The following is a 22,060-nucleotide window of genomic DNA, read 5'->3' as shown; positions in this document are numbered from 1 at the left end:
GCAGTCCAAATAATCGGAAAATTGACCTTATTCGGCTGTACAAATAAATCTAACAGCTTTCAATCGGCGCCGGTGGTTGAGTGGTAAGCGTAACTACCTGTCACTCTAGCAGACCTAGGTTCAATCTCAGTCGGCGCCGTTGGCATTTTCTAAGATGAAAAATGTGTGGTCACTTCCCTCGGATAGGAAGTGAAGCCGGGACGGCCCACTAGTGGAGTGGAGCAAGCCAGTGTCAACGTAAGTGAATCCCAGGAGAATCTGCGAGATACGTTGAGTGGAATCCAGCGTCAGCTTGATTAGTTCTGGAAACGTTTCTTGGTCAAGCGTCCACCCGTTATCCGAAGGCAACCGAAATGGTTCACCGAACGCAAGTGAATGGGTGTACGAGCTCGGTTACCCACACCCGAGGACAACACCCTGACGAGTGCCCCATAGAATGGACAACTTTCTGTTTCTGGGGCCAGTCTACTCAACATCTATTGGTTCTTTGTGCACGAATAGTTGATCGATTCAAAATGAGTTGGCCACTACGAGTGGTAAACCAAGCTCTAGCTCAATCCCCCATCGAAACGGTACTTTTATAATTCGTCAAGGTAGTAAAGACAGTTTATCTTGGGATTTCCTCTAAAATGAAAAGAGACTGCCTGCCACTTTATCTAGTCAGGAAATAAGAGAGCTTAAAAACGCTCATCTCGAAGCAACAACCGAATCATTAGTATCAAATGACTGTAATTACGCTTCCAGACTGGAAGGTAAATGGAATTACTCCCATTGTAGTTGTAAGACGTAGGTAGATAGATACAAGCTATAGGTAAGTATATATTAACTGACTTCAGGTGTTACGTTTGTTGTCGTCTTGTCTGGCCTGCCCTGCGATAACACGCGCGCGACACCTTTGCACATATGTATATGGGACAAAGAGAACACGTGTTATCGTTCGGTAACAGTTACATATTAGGTGATTCTAGAGAATATGAATTGCGATTCAGCTAGCTCCAAAGGCAATTGAATTTATAAACATTCAATTTGTTTTGATGGACGAAGCGTGGCAGCAATGTTGCCGCTGGTAAAGTGGCTCGCTGCAGTGACTGAAAATCTGTGTTTTGCAAAACGGTAGTTAGGCTGTTAGTAAACATGTGGTTAAATGGGAAAATGATAACATTTTGAGGACGGTTAGCAACAGTGACATATTTTGGAATTTGATTAGACTCAACAAGGCGTTTAAGGTTCAACTATTGAGCGAACGGTGTCAAGATTATCACCTAAGCCTAGCGTGATAAATTGACTACATCAATCATGTGATTGTAAATCTCCATAATCTTATGTATTGTATTTTCATAAGGGTTGAGAGCGTTGAAGAATAAAGATCAATCAATCGAATCTCTTTTGTCAATAGTCAGACTTGATTTAAAATTCCTTTCAAGCGGTAAATGCTACTAGCAATTCAGGATCTACAAGCTATAAGCAATCATTTGTGAATCAAGAATAATTTTCTTCTTGTAAATCAAATAACAACTTAGTTGTACAAGCCAGCAGTAATGAATAGGCTGAGCTTAGAATCTTAGTCTCGTTCGACCTGTGTGACAAGTTCACGCACAGCTGTTAATTATTAATTATAATAACAACAGTGCACCGTATCAGGTTCCACTGGTAGCCATTTGTTGGCGTGAACAAAGAATCACACGCTTCAAATTTCCTACGGTAAGCAAAACTTTTCGATCGAACAAAGATCGCGCGGTTAACCAACGGCGCGCTACTGTGTCAGGTTCAAGAAAGGAAGAAAAAACGCCGTTTACCGTATTCTTCCTCAAGGAAGTTATTTTTTCATTAGTTCGCACGAGGCAAGCGTTTATTGATTGATTCAGAGCAAAGCGCAAACATTCAGAGACGGCATATAGCAAATTACTGCTGACTGATCGGTCAACCAATTCAGTGAGCCGCAAGGGAAGTTGATCATTTAGCAAGAACTCTTCATTGTGCTTCGAAGAAACTGGTGGTGGGAGTATGATTAAAACAAACATCCGAATCGCCGCATCGTTGTCGAATACGATCGACAGACAATCCCACGAATCCTCGCGCAACATTTCAAAACAGCCTGTTATCGAAGACCGATCCGTTTCGACAATTTTCTTGATTCAATGTGATGTTACAACTGACAAAAAAGCTGACAATTTATAATGCTATATTGATAGACAGAATAAGCTGCCAATGATATGCCCTTCAGCGATGTTACACCAGAAACGTTCGGATCATGTGGACTTAACGCTGTCGAGCCGAAGTGTCGAGATGTACATTTGTACGGCCGATTGCAGTGTCGGCGTGGACGGCTAGCGGCAGCCCGATGAGTGGTTTGTAACTCAAATCGCCGCCGCTAATTGCTTCAATTATTCAAATTGCGCTCTCGTAGTCTCTGACAGGTCCGCGCGCTTCTGTGTAGAAGCCGTGTTCGACGGTCACATCGTTACTCACCGGCCTAACCACAAACCAGCGAAAAGATTGATGTCTTGTCGTGATTGGTGTGGTGGGCCACAGAGAGACGACACGGCAAACGACATATAGTGAGGATTGCCCCATCGGGTACATTTCGCATTTCGGACAATTTGCATTCGAGTAGTTTTTGTTGATGACGCGAGAACGTATTGAGTACCAATAATCACGTCTGTTAAGCTGCACGCAAAGCTACGCAGTTTTTCGCAGCGACGACGGCAGTCGCAGCCAAGTGGATCATTGTCGCGTTGTTGGTGAGAACTTAAGGCATATATCTAGTTGCTGCGACAGAGTCCCAACGACATCACAGAACAAAAACTGAATTGGTGTGGGCAGAGCTAATTTTTGTTTGGTTTTAGAGCGGTGTGGGTGATGAGGTGATACTACGAGAAAATGCGAAACGCTAAACTGATGGATTCATTGTACATACCAACATTGTGCAACATTAGGATAGATCTGGTTTATGGTGGATTACAGTTTCTAAGTTACATCACGCGACTGGTTTTACCTGCAATAGAACAGAATGGAAGAATAATTAGTTCAAAATTGTTCATAAAATCATATGAAGGAAAAAGATAAAAGTATAATTGATCTTGAAAGTAACACAAGTAAAGTTGAATCTACTCTACAGACAGAAAAGTTGTCAAGTAGGGTTACCGCTTCTGGACTTAATTTCATAGCTCTCATATTTATTCCAAGCCAAGCAATGAAAAAGAATTTGTTTTGATTCTCATTTTTGTGATTTTTTTCAGCAGTGAGTACGTATGTTAACAAAAAGAAGCAGCGAAATTGATGCTGTGTTTCTTTGTTTCGCGATGAGATGAATATATGCAAGTTTCTCGAAAATAGTAATAATAAAAATATAGACTGTTCCAGAAATTATAAGCACACTAAAAAATAGTCGGCAAATTAAAATGCATGTAATGTTCCATGAAAATTTCGATGCTTCCTATAGATAATATCCATTCAATGTAGTTTTTCTGAATATTTTGCTTCAAATTTAGAAAATATGTATTTAGCTTCTATTTTGGGTAATGAAAAATAGTTTTCACAAATTGACTTTTTTTTTTGAAAAATCACCCAGTAAAAACGTAGAGCTATTAGATCAGTCGACTTTTTTGGAAGTGTAAAGGAACGTTAGTCTTGTCGTCGGAAACTGGATGCAAATATGTTGCGAAGATTAGAAAATCTCGAAAAAGTGCAAATTAATACCAGCGTGGTATAAAAATCAAATGATGGGTTTAGAAGCAGAGTGGTGTAAGTGAAATTATGATCAAATTTGAGTTGACTACAGCGAAAAATGCTTAGGTTTTAGAGCTTTGCGGCAATATGTTGATATGGTTTGTACGTTGTTTATAATAAATGTGAAAATTCACGGAATATTTGTATTTTTTTTGAACTCCAATGCAATTTGTGCAAAATTTAGAAATATCGAAAATCTTTGCACTCATTTTTCTCAAAACTAATAATCCCGATACGCACAAACCTGCTGGAGCTGGTTTGAAAAATCCTCGTCCAATCAGTATTTTGTGTTCGCTCTCAAAAGTGTTTGAGAAAATTCTCAAGATTCAAGTTCAAAGTTATATACAATGTTTTAATCTCCCATGTCAAACTACTGCAAAAATTGTCATATCAATTCAGTCTTAGTCACGATGCTGTTTATCTAATAAGATCTTATTTGCATTCGCGTACTCAAGTAGTGGAATTAAATGACAGTCTATCCAGTCCCATCAACATTCTATTGGGTGTACCCCAAGGACCAGTATTAGGTCCACTGTTTGTTTCGTTATTTATAAACGGTTTACCATCAGTCTTAAAATACTGTTTGATCCAAATGTTTGCAGATGATGTACAACTGTATCTTTGTTCAGGTGATGCTAACTTAGAGAACTTAGCGAATTTGATTAATTTTGGCCTACAAAGAGTGTTGCAATGGTCGATAAATAATTTACTTCCCATAAATTCATCGAAAACCAAAGTAATGTTCATCTGTAGACGTCATATTCGTACAATTTTACATGAACAGGGTTGTTTTTTTTTGTTGGGGCGTAGAACCACTGCGTGCATTGAGTTGAACTTTTGTGGTATACCCCTGATTACTCTTAACTATCTATTCGCATCTTGTAGGTTGATCACCATTTGTCAAGTAAACAACCTAAGACGCGTCTTTTCCCAGTCCGGTATAATTGAGTTAATAAAACCCACTACCTTTCCAGGATTTGCAGTCCAAATATCTCCTGGTTGCATAAAGCCACTATTTAGAAATTTAGATCTACCCTTGTACAATGCATCGCAACTGCAAAGCAGATGTTCCGAGGTTTCACGTTCCATGTTACAGAAACGACAGATATCACTCTGAATCTGGCCAATATTTTTCAAGTGATATCTGCTCGGGCAGTGTCCGGTTATTAGGCCAGTGAAGATGCAAAGAGCTCTCTTGCTGAGCTCCAAGAGCTTTTCGGTTACTTTAACATTGGGAATTATAAATCTCTTTGATTGAGCACACTTTTCAGCAACCAACCAGTTGGTCATCAACCTTTGTGCTTCCCAGGATTTCAATTCCATTTTTATAGTACAGTATGATATACCGCAGAAAGGTTCTGGGCCAATAAACTGTGTGTTTGAACCTTGTTTTGCAAGCTCGTCTGCCTTTTCATTACCTTCAATGCCACAGTGTCCTGGAACCCAGTACAGATTTACGGAGTTCTCTTGGCACACTTTTCGCAATGAAAGAATGCAGTCCCAGACAAGTTTTGATGTACATTTAAAGCTACTCAATGCTTTGAATGCCGCTTGACTATCTGTGAAGATACAAATATTTGCATATCTATTTTTCTTCTCTACACAGATATTAGCACATTTCATTATAGCAAAAATCTCCGCTTGGAACACAGTTGGATAGTTTCCCATTGCCACTGAGATCGATATCCCAGGGCCGAAAATTCCTGCTCCCGTTTTTGTTCCTATTTTTGAGCCATCTGTGTAGAATTTTATGGAACCGTCCCGAACAGTGGGACCTCCGACTTCCCAGTCCATACGTGATGGCTCACGTATGTAATAACGAATGTCATAGTTCTCCACAGGTTTCATCCAGTCTCCACTTATATCCATCACTGGCCCATATTGAAAATTTTGTGAGATACTCAAGTGGCCCACTAAATCGCCTGGCTTGAATAACTTCAATCGTTTAAGTTTTTGCATATTCTTTTCCGCTTCTAACTGCACGAACTCATACAATGGTAGCAGATTTAGAATTGCATCTAACGATTTTGAAGGAGTGCTACGCATCGCTCCCGTTATAGCAATGGACACTAACCTTTGCAGTTTTGTCAGCTTCTTCTGTGCAGTAGCCTCTTTTGTTTTTGGCTGTTGTTTGGCTTTTGTTTGGGTTGTTACGGGAATCCAGAAATAATTTCCGCGCCAAATGCACGCCGACTAAAATCAAATCCGCGCCATTTCCACGCGACATCAAATCCATTTCGCGCCAAATCCGCGCTACTTAGAGCAAATAGGGTTAGGCGGGGCAAGATGGGTCACGGGGTAAGATGGGTCAGGGCCGTTTTTGAGCATCGTGTACATTTTAATGTGGAGATTATGAGTTTGTAGGAGGTATAATTTGGTTCTACTTTATTGTCACTCGATTTGATGATAACAATTTATTATTAGATGGGTCAGCACATACTGAAGGGCATAGTTCGTATCTAAAACATTATTATTATTATCTTTATTAAAGAGGGTTTCGGCCCAGGGCCGGTTCACCTAGTATAGTATTTAAAACATATTTTCCATTGCTAGTTTAAACATTTTAAGGTTATTCTTGACATAATGATGTTAATTTGTTTATTGAAAATGTCTATTTTTTGTCTTTAAGAAAGCAATACTCAGACGGCTTGTTTATATAAGAATATGCAGACATTTTTGAATGTAGATGCAGACATTTCTTCATCCAAGGCTCAAAAATGATTTTTTATTCAATACTAGCTTTATGTACCCGGCCTTGCTCGGAATTGCCAGTTTGGTTTGCAGTTTTCTTTTACAATCGGAAAATGATAAAACCAATCAACAGGGTAATTGTGTTTACTTATTCATACTTTATCATTTGATTAAAAGAAGGCTTTTGGAAACATTGACTGATTTTGAAGAAGGGATCGTGGGTTTGAAAGGTCTTATTCCGGGCAAACGTCTATTCTAAAGAAGGAAACACATTCATCGATGCCATATTCCGGGCAACGCATAGTTTTAAAGAAAGGATCACACCCACCATTGCCTTATTCCGGGCAAATGCCTACTTTTAAAAAAGCAATCACATCCACCATACAGAAGGTAAAGAGCATCCCTAATCTCCTATCGTCGTCTCCTTATGACAAAGAATTTGTGTTCCGAATTTGTTTGAAATCAGTCAAGGGGTTCAGAATTTAAACTGAGTTGTTCGGTAACTAAGAAATAAACCTACCCCCACACCCACCCTCTTTTCCAAAGAGCATGCTTAACCCCCTAACGTCCCCTTCTTAAGATAAGGATTTTGTGTTCCAAATTTGGTCGAAATCGGCCAAGGGGTTCAGAAAACTGCGTTGATCGATAACTATGCAATAACCCTGCCCCCATACCCTCCTCCTTTTCCAAAGAGCATGCTTAACCTCCCTATCATTCCCTCTGTAAGATAAAGAATTTGTGTTTCAAATTCGGTTGAAATCACCCAAGGGGTTCAGAACTTACACTGAGTTGATCGATAACTAAGCAATACCCCTCCCCCCACACCCTCCCCCTTTTCCAAAGAGCATGTTTAACCCCCTATCGACCCCTTCTTAAGAGAAGGAAATTGTGTTCCAAATTTGGTCGAAATCGGCCGAGGGGTTCAGAATTTAAACTGGGTTGATCGATAGTTAAGCAATACCCCTCCCCCCATACCCTCCCCCTTTTCCAAAGAGCATACCTAACTCCCTTATCATCATCTCCTTAAGATAAAGAGTGTGTGTTCCAAATTTGGTTGAAATAGGCCAAGGGGTTCAAAAGGTACACTGAGTCGATCAATAACTTAGCAATACCCCTCCCCCCACACCCTCCCCTTTTCCAAAGAGCATTCCTAACCCCCCTATCGTCGTCTCCTTAAAATCGTTCCTTAAGATGGTTCGCCTTAGGCGACCCATCTTGCCCACCCTACGCATAAAATATATATTTTTTATCACAATTTACGTCTTCTCTTCAAGTTCGTTTTTTATAATATTCTTATTCTTCAATGATTATACATTCCAACAGGAAGTTGACCTGCTTTTCAATTTAGCATTCTATAAGCATTTCCTCTACATACTAAGTAACCCGCAGTTAGTCCCGGGTAGACGATAATCGCTCATTAACAGTAAAACAAATACTTTGAAATAAGAGTAATAATAACAAGCGAAAATAACAAAAATTTGCACCGAAATATCATATAAATATCAGGTTTTGCTATTAACAAGAACAAACTAAGAGCACAAGATATTGATAAGTTCTGGTTAATGGCAGAACCTGATATTTTTATGATATTTCGGTGCAAATTTTTGTTATTTTTATTCTTATTTCAAACGAGTTTATATCATGTTTTGTTACCAATATCACAGCTTCTACCCGGGGTCTTACAACAACTCAAGATGGCCCTATTCATTACTAGAAGTACTGAAGCTAAGTGAACAAGAACTAAACAGCCGAAGCTATTTCAATAAGCACCGCTTTTCAAATGAGATGATGGTTTTGGCATGTTTTGTTCCGTTATTGGCAATTAATTTTTTGTTGCTCGAACTTTGTAAAAATCGGCACAAGATACATTGATATACAAAGAATGTTTAGGTCATATTTGATCATAATTGTTCAAAGATAAATTTGGCAAACAATAACAAAACAATAACAATAACCGTAATTTCTGGTAATTATTGATCACAAGACAAACTTGCGTACAGATTAAGGAATTTGACAATGCAGCTCCGGTTTTAAACAAAACGTCTGTAAAACAATTATTTGAATTCGTATCAAGAAACAAATAATACAAAATCTAACATGGTTGCCCAAACTCCGTCAGAATACTGAGCTTCAAGCGTAAATTCATTCGAAAATTTCTGAGGAATGTTTTCATAATTTACGTGAACTTCAGAAAAAAATAGTCCGTTATTTGTGCTTATTGTCCTTCAATTTTGCAACAAGTTTCTCTAAGAGTTCAAGCATAAATTCCGACAACATTTTTAGTGGAAATAAATCTGCAATTTTTTGGCCATAGGGACACGGCAGGTATTTCCGTCCATCGTCGTAGGGGCTAAAACCAACGAAAGCAACGTACATTTGCTAGAACGCCACTATAGCAGAACGTTTCTCCTGAGCTTACGATTTGGTACGTATGAGTTTTTCAAAAAAGCGTCTTTTTTATTGGTTTTCGAGACTATGACGAACAGACGAAAATACCTGCCGTGTCCCTATTGGAATTTTAGCCTAAATCTCCGAGAATATCTGCGAAAACTTCTCCGAAAATTCCTGCAGAAATTCATCATTCGTGTGCAGATTCATCCCAGGCTAATGCTTCGGAAGTTTGCTCGGAAATTTTCTTGGAAATGTTTGCAGAAATCCAACTGCTGTCGGAAATTCATTTGGGATTTTTTTGTAAGTTCAAGAAAATTCTTCAATAATAACCTGCGGAAAACCTTCAGATTTTCGGAAATCTCTTCATAAATTCCTACGAATATCGCTTTGAGAATTCTTGCAGAAATTGAAGAAATTCCGCGGAAGTTCCTCCAAAAATTTCTTTATTGATTTTTGGATTTTAAATGCTGCAAAAATTCTCATTAGGTTGTGGAAATTTATTTTGAATTTTTTTTTAGTATGTTTCTTCTTTTTTTGTTGATAATCCTGTAAAAATACCATCGGAGTTATCCAAAAATATCATCAAAAACCTTCAGAAATAACTTTTGAGAATCATCTTCTAATTTTTGAACGACTCTCTGCGGAAGAACCTATCAAAATGAGACACCTGCATCAAATCAAAGAACATTTCTGTGTTTTCTATTGTTGTATAAACCCTTATTCGTTCTAGATGAATGTCATGAAAGCAATATAAAATGTTTTAACACTATTAAAGAATTCCTGACGAAATTTTTTTGATAAATGATAAGATATATCATGCTAAGTGGTTCATCGTAAAAGAAATAATCAATTAGAAACTAGCAAATAACTTAGAATTACAAAGAAATTAACAAGGTGAAATGGGTGAAAATGGTTCAATAGACATGTTTTGCGATGTTTCAGTATGGATTAAAAATGGCAACAAGTAGCGTCCTTCTCTTCATAACATTTGTTTAAAGAATGCTTAAGAATCAAATACATGCCATTCAATAAGGGCTTGAACATATTCGAAAAATAAAATTAAAAGCTTTCAAACGTAAGTTTTGTTCTCAAAAACATTTGCTAGTTTAAAATAAAGTCCATCTAGATAGACATAAAACTAATTTTCTAATAAATAGTCTTAGATCTAGCATTTTTTCATTTTCTTTTCCTAAAACTAAATCCGCGCGAAACCCCAAAATCGTTATGTAAATCCGCGCCAAATCCGCGAAAACCGCGAAATCCGCGAAAATAGCGAAATCCGCGTAGTCGTAACAACCCTGCATGAATTAAAAATTAATAATGAAATACTAGAATATGTCGACAGAGCTCGTAATCTTGGCGTAATTTTTCAGTCTAATCTCGAATGGGATTCTCATTTAAACGCTCAATGTGGGGAAGTCTACGCAGGCATTAGACACTTAAAACTAACAGCAGGAGTGCTTCCTATTTCTACAAAACTAATACTATTCAAATCACTTTTGCTGCCCTATTTTTCTTATGGCGCAGAATTAGTTTTGAATGCTTCTGCTGCTGCCTTTGATCGTTTAAAAGTGTTGTTAAATCATTGCGTTAGATGGGTCACCCATCATGGGTGTCTTATCTAGATTTTCTAGTGTAACACACTTTCAGCGACAATTGTTGGGTTGTTCTTTTTTATAACTTTTTTAAATTGCGATGCTATGTTACCTTATTTAAAATTATGCATTACGGTCCACAATACCTTACTGGAAAACTGCTGCCATTTAGAAGTCCCAGAGTCCGAAACCTTGTCGTTAAATATACAGCATAGCTCCTCCTATTCTAGCAATACGTTCTTTGTACGTGCAATAAACTTTTGGAATCTACTTCCACCAGAAATTAAATCTGTTTATTCGATATCAAGATTCTGCAGTGAATGTATAGGCTGGCTAAGTAAAGGGAACTAATTTGAATGGGTGAGCGGTAGATTACAGAACGAGTTTGTTTTTTGATTGTTTGCTTGTTAAATTTTCAATGGAAATTGTAAGAATGTTGAAAGAACAACGAATATTCCGATTGTAGAAATTTATAAGAATTAGCTCTTACTCTACAAGTATAACTGAATAAATACAAAAAAAAGTTTTAGTCACTTGCATCCCTTTGCCCTTGACCCCCTCAAATTACTTTGGCGTTTGGTATATGTTGGGGTTCATTAAGAATCCTATTCATAGGCCAACACTGTTTAAATAAAGCACAAAAGATGTTAAATAAGTAAAAACGAGGGCTTTGGTTTTTGGATTTTTGACGAAATTGGGAACAAAAGCGCAAAAAAATGTTTTTTCACTTATAATGCGTTTTCCGACTAGGACTCTTCACCAAAAAATGTAACGTGCCTTGATTTAAATGGTTTTACGTAAAACCTAATTTTAAAAAATCTTTTATTTATTTGTGTTGTTGCCTGTTTCCCGCTTGCCGGGCAGTGGCAACTATATTGCCACCAATTTTTCAATGTTTCTGAACTGTTTAATGTATAAAAAAACATACATTTGAGTTTTATACCATGTCAACATTGTGTCCTATTGTTGTTTTTGTTAATTTATTGCTTATATTCGTCTGTCTTATAAAAGGTTAAGGTGATTGGTTTTAACGCAGCGCTCCCAGACCGGCATGCCGTATTTCATCACAGGGAGGATTTGTTTATTTTTCAGGAACAATGGCGGCGGTTGATTAGAGGGTACAGTAGTTTCAACAAAGCATTACACTTTGTCACCTTCTTGTCACCCTGTTGCCGAAAAAAAGGTTGCTGTCGAGGGTCAAGCCAAGGTAATCGACCTCATTCCACAGTCGGCATGTCGGTGATGAACAGGTTGAACTGCAGGGTTCCGAGGATACTGCCCTGGGGAACGCCTGCGAGTATGCACATCGGAACTCACTCCGCTGATTGAGACCCGGAATGTCCGGGCCGACAGATAGTTGTTGATGATTTTAACCAGGTAGCTGAGAAGATTTTAGCGTTGTATTTTGTAAGCCAGGCCATCATACCAAACGAATCATTTGTTTGAGAAACTGCATAAGTCCATTTTACACTATTTCGAGAAAACAACAAAAAACTGTTTTTGAACAAATTTACACCGAATCTTTCGATTTCTTCGATACAGATCAATAGTCTTTGGCAAAACTCAACATCCTGGGGCACTTTCAGTGCAAAAAATGTAAGCAGTACTCTACAATTGCTCTTTAAAGTACGTGGACATACGTAGTTTCTCAAACAAACGAAAAAAAATTCATGCATTCCTGAACAAAAATTTTTTTTTCGTATTTTTTGCCAGATCTCCAACTCCGCCGCCGATAACTCATTGGGAGTAAGATGGATGTTGTTAGCATACTCGTTAACGGTTGCTTCGAGTGGACTGACGATTTTCTGTCCAAGATTGTGTGACCTGACAAAGTTACTACCTATTTCGGCGACCTTTTCTTCGATTCGACGTCGCAAGGAACGCGATCTTAGACGTCAGCCACTAGCGGACCGGGGCAGACCATTTATGATCCCCCCAAAGGTGTTGGATTTCGCACGAAAAAGCTTATGAATTTCTCCGGAAATTCTACTGTATATCCCTGGGCCCTCCTTAGCCGTGCGGTAAGATGCGCGACTATGAAGCAAGACCATCTTGGTGCCGGTCTAGGAAATTTTCGGTTTGGAAATTGTCTCGACTTCCCTGGGCATAAAAGTATCATCATGTCAGCCCCATGATATACGAATGCAGAAATGGTAACATGGCTTAGAAACCTCGCAGTAATAACTGTGGAAGTGCCTAATGAACACTAAGCTGCGAGACAGCAATGTCCCAGTGGGGGATGTAATGCCAATGAAGAAGAAGATCCCTTGAAAATTCATATACGAATAATCTTTCTAAATTCAAACGGAATATTCTTCAGAACTGTTACAATTTTTTTTTAATTAAGCGACTAAGTAGCCTAAGGCTTAAAGTTTAATAAAGCCAAATAATAATAATGTCCTCGGGAAAATCTACTGAATCACAAAAAAATCTTCCAAATTTTCCTCTAAAGTTTTTCTGATTCTCGTGATTATTTCTGAATTTCTATGCTAAGGGAACAATTTAAATTGCTAAGAGAAAAATCTTTTGAATTTCCAATTAAAATTCTTCGAAACTTCCCAAAGATATTGTTCTGAATTTTCATTTATCTTTCTGCGGTTCGAAAGGAGGCTAAAAAGATGATATTCTTAATTTACATTCCGGATCGGGAATCAAACCGAGCCACCTTCAGCATGGTCTTGCAGTGTAGCCGCACATCTAACTGCTAAGCTAAGAAAGTCTCTGAACCAAAATTTAGGAGAAGAATGACAGATACACGAGAAGCAAATACTACCCAAATGGAATATTTATATACAATCTTAGCACGTGACTCATATCATTGAACGTTTTGTACCTCTCACGTTCTTTGCAAAACGCTGGAAATATTTGAAAATGCAACAAAACCACATCCGAATCTGCTTACCAAACAGATACGAGTTTGGCTGGAAGCTTGCTCAGCAAATTAATACAAATTTTGCCACATTTTGAAGCTTGGTTCATTGCGGAAACATGTGATAATGAAATAAGCTATCGAAATCAAAATAATTGAATATGTATACAACAACAAGCAATGTTGGCGGCATCAACAAAGCAAAAATATGATCAAGGCGCTCTCTTTTGAATCGGCTTCATTCTTATGGGAACCGGTTTGGGTCGAGTTGGTACCTAAATATGATTGTCTGGGCACAAATACAATGACAAACCAGTGAGCATACAATTTCTTAGTTCGATTAGGGGTGATTCAAATATGACGTCCACTACTTTTTAAGATGTTTGGACCCCCCTACCCCTCTGTCACAGTTTTTCGCATACCTAGTATATGTATGTCCTGTCACAAAATATTGGATCCACCCCTTCAAACCACTGACATCATCTTTGAACGACCCCTTAATCAATGTGAAATTTAGGAGGAATATTTGACATAGTCATTCGTGCTAAAAATAAAATTAACACATGAGCATCTATTTTCAGTCCCAGTTGTTTTTTTATGCTAAATATTTACAATATCATTTAATAAATTACGTAAAAATGTGTGTTCCGCGCAAAAAATAATCAGTTTGAAATTCAAAAATCTGTAAACAAGTTTTGTATTTTTGCTGAATCATTCATTTTCATTTTATTAGCTTACATTTGAACAGACAACATTAAATCAACAGTTTTTTACCAGAATACTCGATATGCGGCCACACACTTATTTTTTTTTACCGGGACAGTCGTGCCCCAGCAAACATGTTTTTTGCCGAGATTTTTGTCAAAGTAGCTGAAAATCAGCAAATAATTTGACGAAAATCAGCTAACAACCGTAATTATTGCCGGAATATCAGTTTTTTTTATTTTGCTGGCGCACGGCTGTGCGGATTTTTGCCGAGCTGCAGAAATAAAAACTGAGTGTGAACATCTCTCCATCACTGCTGTATTCCACACTGACCAATTTGTTTTGCATCTATTCCGCCCACCTAGCTCGCTGCGGTCCTCACCTTTCGTCGTATCTGAAACGAACACCATCATTGCAGAACAGCTGACTCGCATTTTTACAACATGCCCTATCCATCGTATCGATCCAGCTTTAGCTACCTTCAAAACACTGGGTTCGCCATAGAGTTGAACGAGCTCGTGGTTCATCCTTCGCCGGGACACACCATTCTCTCGGAAACTCCAACTGTTTGCAAGAAGTTCTTCTTGAGCCTGATCAAAATCTCACGTTCATAAAGAATCAAAAGTGAACGTTTTATACTTGATAAATTTAGTGCGGAGGTGAATCTTTTTAGACTGCAGTTTTTTCTTGAGCCATAGGCACCACTTTATATTTCATGACTAACGTTATTGGCAGCCGTCAGCAAGGATCAACGGTAGATCTGTGGCCTGTCGCACTCGGTTCTGCCAACTAGTATGTAATTTACGTTTGACGACAGTCCGACTTTATTGCCACACGTTTCAGGAGGATGTATAGATCTGCCACCTTCTATCTATATATCTATATCTATATATAGGGTAAATGATCCATTAGTGGAGGAACTAAGCGCGTTCCAACACTATTCATTTCCCCAGAAAAATAACAAATCTTATTCCACTTACCTTTGATATGTAGCCGAAGGCTCTACGCTTATATTTCTATATTTATTTCTTATATTTCTTATATAAAATGCTTCCGTTTGAAAAGAAATCATAATTTCAACCTAAAATCAAAACTCCAATTATTGGTACAGTGTTCCGATAGTTGCGATATTTTTTAATCTGTGCTCCTATAGTTGCGAATCCCATTGTTTTCTTACGGGACTCGCAACTATAGGAACACTACCGCAACTATTGGTGCAAAGACGAAAAAATATTAAGGTATTTTGATGATATTTACCAATTTAAAAGAGCTAGTCAAGATGTTTTGGTTCCGTTCGGGTACTGACTGATTAACTAATTGATTGACAATGTGGGTTGCTGCGTTTGATTTGTGAATTTTGTGTATACCATACTACCGCAACTATAGGAACACCCACGACTAACGGAACTTTTACCCTATATATAAAACTCAATGTTTGTATGTTTGTATGTATGTTCCAGCATAATTCCAGCATAACTTCTGAACGCATTGACCGATTTCAACCAAATTTGGAACACTCATTCTTTATCTTAAGGAGACGACGATAGGGGGGTTAGGGATGCTCTTTGAAAAAGGAGGAGGGTGAGGGTAGCGGTATTGCTTAGTTATTGATCAACTCAGTTTACCTTCTGAACCCCTTGGCCGATTGGAACAAACATTCTTTATCTTAAGGAGACGACGATAGGGGGTTAGGGATGCTCTTCGGAAAAGGGGGAGGGTAAGGGGGAGGGGTATTGCTAAGTTATCGATAAACTCAGTGTAATTTCTGAAACCCTTAGCCGATTTCAACCAAATTTGGAACACACATTCTTTATCTTAAGGAGAAGACGATAGGGGCAAAGACTAATTAAGACGTTCATGTCCCATACAAATGCCAGTTTTTTCAGTGCTCATCAAGTACTAGATCATACAACTACACAACCACATTTAGAAATCACCTTGATTCATGTACTGAGTTTAGCGACTGGTACTGCTTAATGAGTTTCTATGACAACTGTTCGATTGTTATGTAAATTATAACACTGGAAAAAATGAAAATGTCGAGGGAAATGTTCATTTTGTAAGATTTCACAAAAAATATAATAAAATTTTCTTCTGTTCCAGTTTTGGATTACCACGTGTCCAGAGTTTCGAATAAATGACATGTATGTTGATTGATGAATCTTGTAAATCGGATCAAAACGGAAGGAAGCTACATTGCACGAGCCATGATTTTGTCGGTCAACCGACTACGAGAGTTTCAGGGAACAGCTGTTAATGTCGTCGCTGTTCGCTGTCGTGTCTGACTGTTCGTATAGTCAATCAAAATCAAAATACAAATTTTAGAGAGCCTCATGGATTCTATGAAGAATTTAATGGATAGCGGAAGTGCTAAAGAGTTTTCTTCATATGACCGATTCCGATTGAGAACCTCTAATACCTTGGACCAGGAAACATCAAAGTACAAAACATCTTGATTTTGAATTTCGAATTTGTTTATTATATCTATTTTAATTATGATTTCTTGAGCATTCCAAAAGTTTTTGATTTTTAGAAATTGTGTAGAAGTAATATGAATCCATTCTTGTACATTGACGTGCAGAGAAGAATTGTAAGTTTATCGAAATGTAATGAAAATTTGTAGTTTATTATGATGACCAGAACAATAATGTTTAATTTATTAGCATCGTGCGTTCACGGACGTATTAGATTCTGCAGAGGCAAGCGTGGCCTTAGTTTGAACAAAACGTTAATGATTATTATTACTGAAGGCCAATTTCTTCCCCTCCGCTTAACTCCTAAGCGTTGCTTACCCATACGCCTTAACTTGGTTTAAGACCTAAGCAGAGGTGAAGAGATCAGCCCTAAAAATGTTTATGATGCCCATGAATTATGTATCGCCGTAAAAAAGAAAGGTATTTTTTTTCCTAAATGTTGTCTGGTAAAATTCGATCTGAATATTTGATGCACAAATGAATATTCCGTGCGGACAATCACTCTACGCACATTTTCTCACTATTTCCTTCAAAAATTAATAATATATCAAATAAATTGAAATAAGTAAAAATAAACTGCAGGAAATTTTCTCCGCCATACGAAAACAAACAAGAATCTCACATTCCGTACACAAGCTTGTTTGGTTACTATTGGTTACTACTTCACAGTACTCATCAAGGTAGATAAAAAGTGGGGTTTGATCATAACTGTCAAACTTGGGTACCGAGGGACCGAATGCAGTACTAGAAGTGGTCCCTCCGAAGAGCTCGACAGTGACGTCTTAATTAGTCTTTGATAGGGGTTAGGCATGCGCTTTGGAAATAAGAGATGGTATGTGGGAAGGGGTATTGTTTAGCAATCGATCAACTCAATGTAAGTCTTGTGCCCCATGACCGATTTGAACCAAATTTGTATCAAATATTGTTTGTACTAAGGAACCGATTTTAGTGGATATTGGAAGGTCCTTTTAAAATGGGGAGGTTGTGAGTTTAGTTACCGATCAATTTAGCATAACTTCTGAACCCATCTACCGATGTCACCAAATTTGGAACCCATATTCTCTGTCTATGGAAGACTATATCAGGCTAGGTAGGACTGTCATAGCTGACCAAGAGAGGGCATATTTATTAAACGAACAGTTTAGTATACCTTTTTATCGCATGGGTGAATTCAAACCAAATATTTAAACACGTATTGTTTACCCAAAGGAAATTATTTTAGAGAGGCTGGGAGGAGTTTTTGAAATGCAGGAGGATGTTGGGGTTGGGTATTGTTTAGAAAACGACTTAATTTAAAATCCCTCTTATTTAGTTCATCCGAGGTTCTTTGACATTGTACAATGCTCCGAAAACAATTCTTCAAAAATAGCAAACCCTCAACAATAACATTTCCCTGAAAATGAAATATCCCTGAATGAAGCAGGCCATTAACATAACATTATTTGGCCTAAGGTCATTCAATATGAAGTGAATTTGGGATAATACTGTTTCCCTCTGGATGGTGGATGTGATTGCTCCTTTAAAAGTAGGCATTTTCTCGGAATAAGGCAATGGTGGGTATGATCCCTTCTTTAAAAATATGCGTTTGCCCGGAATAAGACATTGGTGGATGTTTTCCCTTCTTTAGAAATAGACGTTTGCCCGGAATAAGGCTATTCAAACCCACAATCCCTTCTTCAAAATCAGTCAATATTTCCAAAAGCCTTCTTTTAATCAAATGATGAAGTATCAACAAGTAAACACAGTTACCCTGTTAACCAATTGGTTTTATTATTTTCCGATTGTGAAAAAAAAACTGCAAACCAAACTGGCAACTCCGAGCAAGGCCGGGTACATAAAGCTAGTTCCAAATGTTTGACCAACAATGCAAAACGAACATATTGGCTGAAAATTGAACCCCGGCTGCTACACATTGATGTAGCCATTCGGAGAAATATAAACAAACTGGAGTATTCGCCCGAAATCTTTACATAATATTGTACACCATCTATCGTTGCTTTTATCAATCTTGTAAGCTTCCCTAAAACGCTGTTCTTGTCCATGATTTTCCATAGCTCTGTACTGTAGAGTTGTAGACTATCGATGACCAAATGGCGCCGTACAGTAAATAATATCGTGAACGGAGCCCGCTTGATAAGTTCGGTATGTAGAATGGTGATCGCTCGGAAGTTCTCACACCCCAATTTGTCGCCTTCCTTGCATATGGGGCATACGACCCCTTTCTCCACTCCACTGGTAGCTGTTCTGTTTCCCAAATTAAATTCGAAAAATCTGTCTGTGTAGACAAATGGCCAGCTTTTCCGGGCTCATCTTAGTGAGTTCAACTTCAATACCAACCGTACAAGCTGCTTTATTGTTCTTGAACTGTTGGATAGCGTCTTTAATTCCCGCAAAGTGTGCGCTAATTAGATTCCATCTTAACCCTGACTGCCTGTAAGGGTGGTTCAAAAAATCGATTTTGCTCCACAATGCTCATCTGATTCTTTACCATGTTCTGAGTGTCCTCTGAAAATTTGAGCTCATTTGGATTAAAACTGATTTAGCACAAGCCGTTTCAACTTTGCATGCAAATTAGTATGGGGAAATTTATTTTTTCATTATACTGTTAATGACGTTTCCCCATTAAGCGAAGGTTAAAAGAAAACCTACATAGCTAAAAGGGATACTCAACAGCTTTCACCCAATGGAACCCGCATGAATCGTCCCAATATGTAGTACAGTCTCCGTTTCGGTCTAAAGACGAATCCAAGTAAAAATAAGAAGAAGACACACGACGGTGTTAACTTTGACAGATCCTACAGCACAGCATAGGAAGATAATTTTAAAATGCTTATAATTAATTCTAGACAAATTGTAATTAAAATCTGATAAATGTACGATACGGAAATAGTTCTGAATTACATATTTAGAAGCTTATCTCAATTTTGTGAATATTTTCCAAAAATGTATCTATCATACAGTTTGGAACTTTTTCCGTACCATACATCAATCAGATATTAATAAATCGTACGTACTTTGGACTCCGCAAGACGCTCCGATCGAATAGAGTTCGCCGCCGTACCAAACTGACAATCTACAAAACGCTAATTAGACCGGTAGTCCTCTACGGACACGAGACCTGGACGATGCTCGTGGAGGACCAACGCGCACTTGGAGTTTTCGAAAGGAAAGTGCTGCGTACCATCTATGGTGGGGTGCAGATGGCGGACGGTACGTGGAGGAGGCGAATGAACCACGAGTTGCATCAGCTGTTGGGAGAACCATCCATCGTTCACACCGCGAAAATCGGACGACTGCGATGGGCCGGGCACGTAGCCAGAATGTCGGACAGTAACCCGGTGAAAATGGTTCTCGACAACGATCCGACGGGCACAAGAAGGCGAGGTGCGCAGCGGGCAAGGTGGATCGATCAGGTGGAAGATGACTTACGGACCCTCCGTAGACTGCGTGGTTGGCGACGTGTAGCCATGGACCGAGCCGAATGGAGAAGACTCTTATATACCGCACAGGCCACTTCGGCCTTAGTCTGAATAAATAAATAAATAATCAATCAGAAATTAATTACATTTTGTCTAAAATTTATTATAAGCATTTTAAAATGATCTTCCTATGCTGTGCTGTAGGATCTGTCAAAGTTAACACCGTCGTGTGTCTTCTTCTTATTTTTACTTGGATTCGTCTATAGCGTTCCACATTCTACCGGGTCCCTTGCTGTAACACAACCGCCCGCGCTGCCGTCTTCTCCTCCAGAATCTTTCTGTACTACTCGTAAAACCAAACTATATAAGTAGTGTATCAAAAATAAGTTATAAACAATTCGAATAAAATTGGATAAAATGAAAAATGTAGAATTTTTTTTGGCGATATATCTTCATGACACATTTTTTACGCAGCCATTTGTCCAAAACTCGTATTTTAATATCTTTTTTGCAATTCCTGATCATAATACCTGGTTTACAGTTGTCATTTGAGTGATAAAACGGCCTACTTTTCCATACCAATGGAATGGGTGCTTTAATGACCATTATGCAACTCAAATGGGTTGCATAATATTCATTATAGCACTCATTTGGGTGCTATAATGAAAAACCTACATTGGGACAGTAGTTACTTGACTACATTTAGCTGAATTAGTTTGGGTGAGTGTTTAAATAGTGTACTCTAAGCGTCTCGTAATAAATTAAATGGTTTGTTGGACATAACATCACAATATTCCAAAGGCAATTGCATTCATCGCTTCATAGCTTTTCAAGCTATGCAATTTGGCACGATAAGATGGAATCTTATTGTTCTCTGCCGCAACATAATTTATTGGCATGAATGATCAAGTGGAGTAAATTCGATTGTACAATTTTGGTAGATTTACCATATTAAAGCCCATTTTTCGTCATTGCAAAAAATAGCGTGTGCAACTCGTTGCAAAACTCGATTTTTTCAGCACTCGTAGTATTTATCCAACTCGGCAAGCCTCGTTGGATAAACGTACAACTCGTGCTGAAAAAATCATCTTTTTGCAACTAGTTGCACAAACTACTATTTTTTTATTTCGCGATAATATATCGGTAAAAAAAAGCACCAAACAAATAAGTCCAGATTAGAATCTTGACAGATGAAAACGTCGAATGTAAGTAGAACACAAACCAATACCTTCATGAATGTTAAAGTAGTAACACTTCCGAAGTTTACAACTTATTTTCAATACAGTCCTCGCCACAGTAACCGCTCTAGGTCGTACCGAGGCTGTCACCGACACCGAACATTCGGATTCGAAGAAATTTCGGAACCCGCATGCTTAAGTATATTTTAAGAAATACAATTTCTACATACTCAACGTTTATTCAAAACTCTTGAGCAACACAACAAAATAAGTAGCCAAGACCCTCCCATACCAGACATATTACCATCACAACAAGATTCAGATGATTTCCATTGTTTATTTATTTGTTAGATCATAGCCGGAATACCCCAAAACAGATGGCGACAACTAGGCGAAAATTTATTTCAATTAATCTTCGGTTTATGCCTCCGAATTACTCAACGTCAAGGACGGTTCTTTTAAAATAAATAAACCGGATAAAAATCATTGCCAAGGCAGAGAGGCCGAGGTCTCAGCTGTTGGCCTTCCACTTTTGTTCGGTAGGTTTTACACACAAGGAGGCTTGCTAAAACGAACGAACGGTGATGCTCGGCCAAAGCTGAACTAAAACCATCGTCATTTTCATGACGCAAATCCCTTCAGGAATGCCGTCCATATGTTGGTATGCTGGTTGGTTTCGAACAATTTTCCTTGCCGCGCACACATGTGTGGCTTTCGTAATACCGAGAGCAGGGTTGTTTTCTTTTCTTTCCCGGTGGTACATTTCCACACAGTTTGCAGCTTTTCCATAGATTGCGTCGTAGCCCCGTCATCCACTTGAACCTGCCGAGTGAATGAAGGAACATCACTGCTAGTTGCATGCATAAGTGATGCAGTTGGAGTGGAAGTGGAGGAAAGTGGTACAATATATACAGGTGGGGGTATGGGGCAATGGAGCATTCCTCACAAAAACATTCTATATAGGTATTAATATGCTTCGAATACTTTTAAACCTCTTTTGGTCACGATG

The 22,060-nt window shown here is 38.4% G+C and overlaps 1 protein-coding gene across 1 annotated transcript in view; it reads right to left on the bottom strand.

Annotated features, from left to right (window-relative positions):
- LOC134223192 (uncharacterized) overlaps positions 1-22,060 on the bottom strand; it is a 131,913-nt gene that overhangs the window by 69,793 nt on the left and 40,060 nt on the right. The window contains exon 2 of the mRNA XM_062702334.1: positions 2,918-2,995. Within this exon, the coding sequence (XP_062558318.1) occupies positions 2,918-2,933 (16 nt within the window). The 5' untranslated portion in view covers positions 2,934-2,995. The remainder of the gene's footprint in view (positions 1-2,917; positions 2,996-22,060) is intronic.

This window comes from Armigeres subalbatus, chromosome 3, assembly GCF_024139115.2.
Source record: "Armigeres subalbatus isolate Guangzhou_Male chromosome 3, GZ_Asu_2, whole genome shotgun sequence".
NCBI classification, from domain to species: Eukaryota; Metazoa; Arthropoda; class Insecta; order Diptera; family Culicidae; genus Armigeres; species Armigeres subalbatus.
Note: the sequence above shows the minus strand (reverse complement) of the source record. Positions and strands in the feature narration are given on the sequence as shown.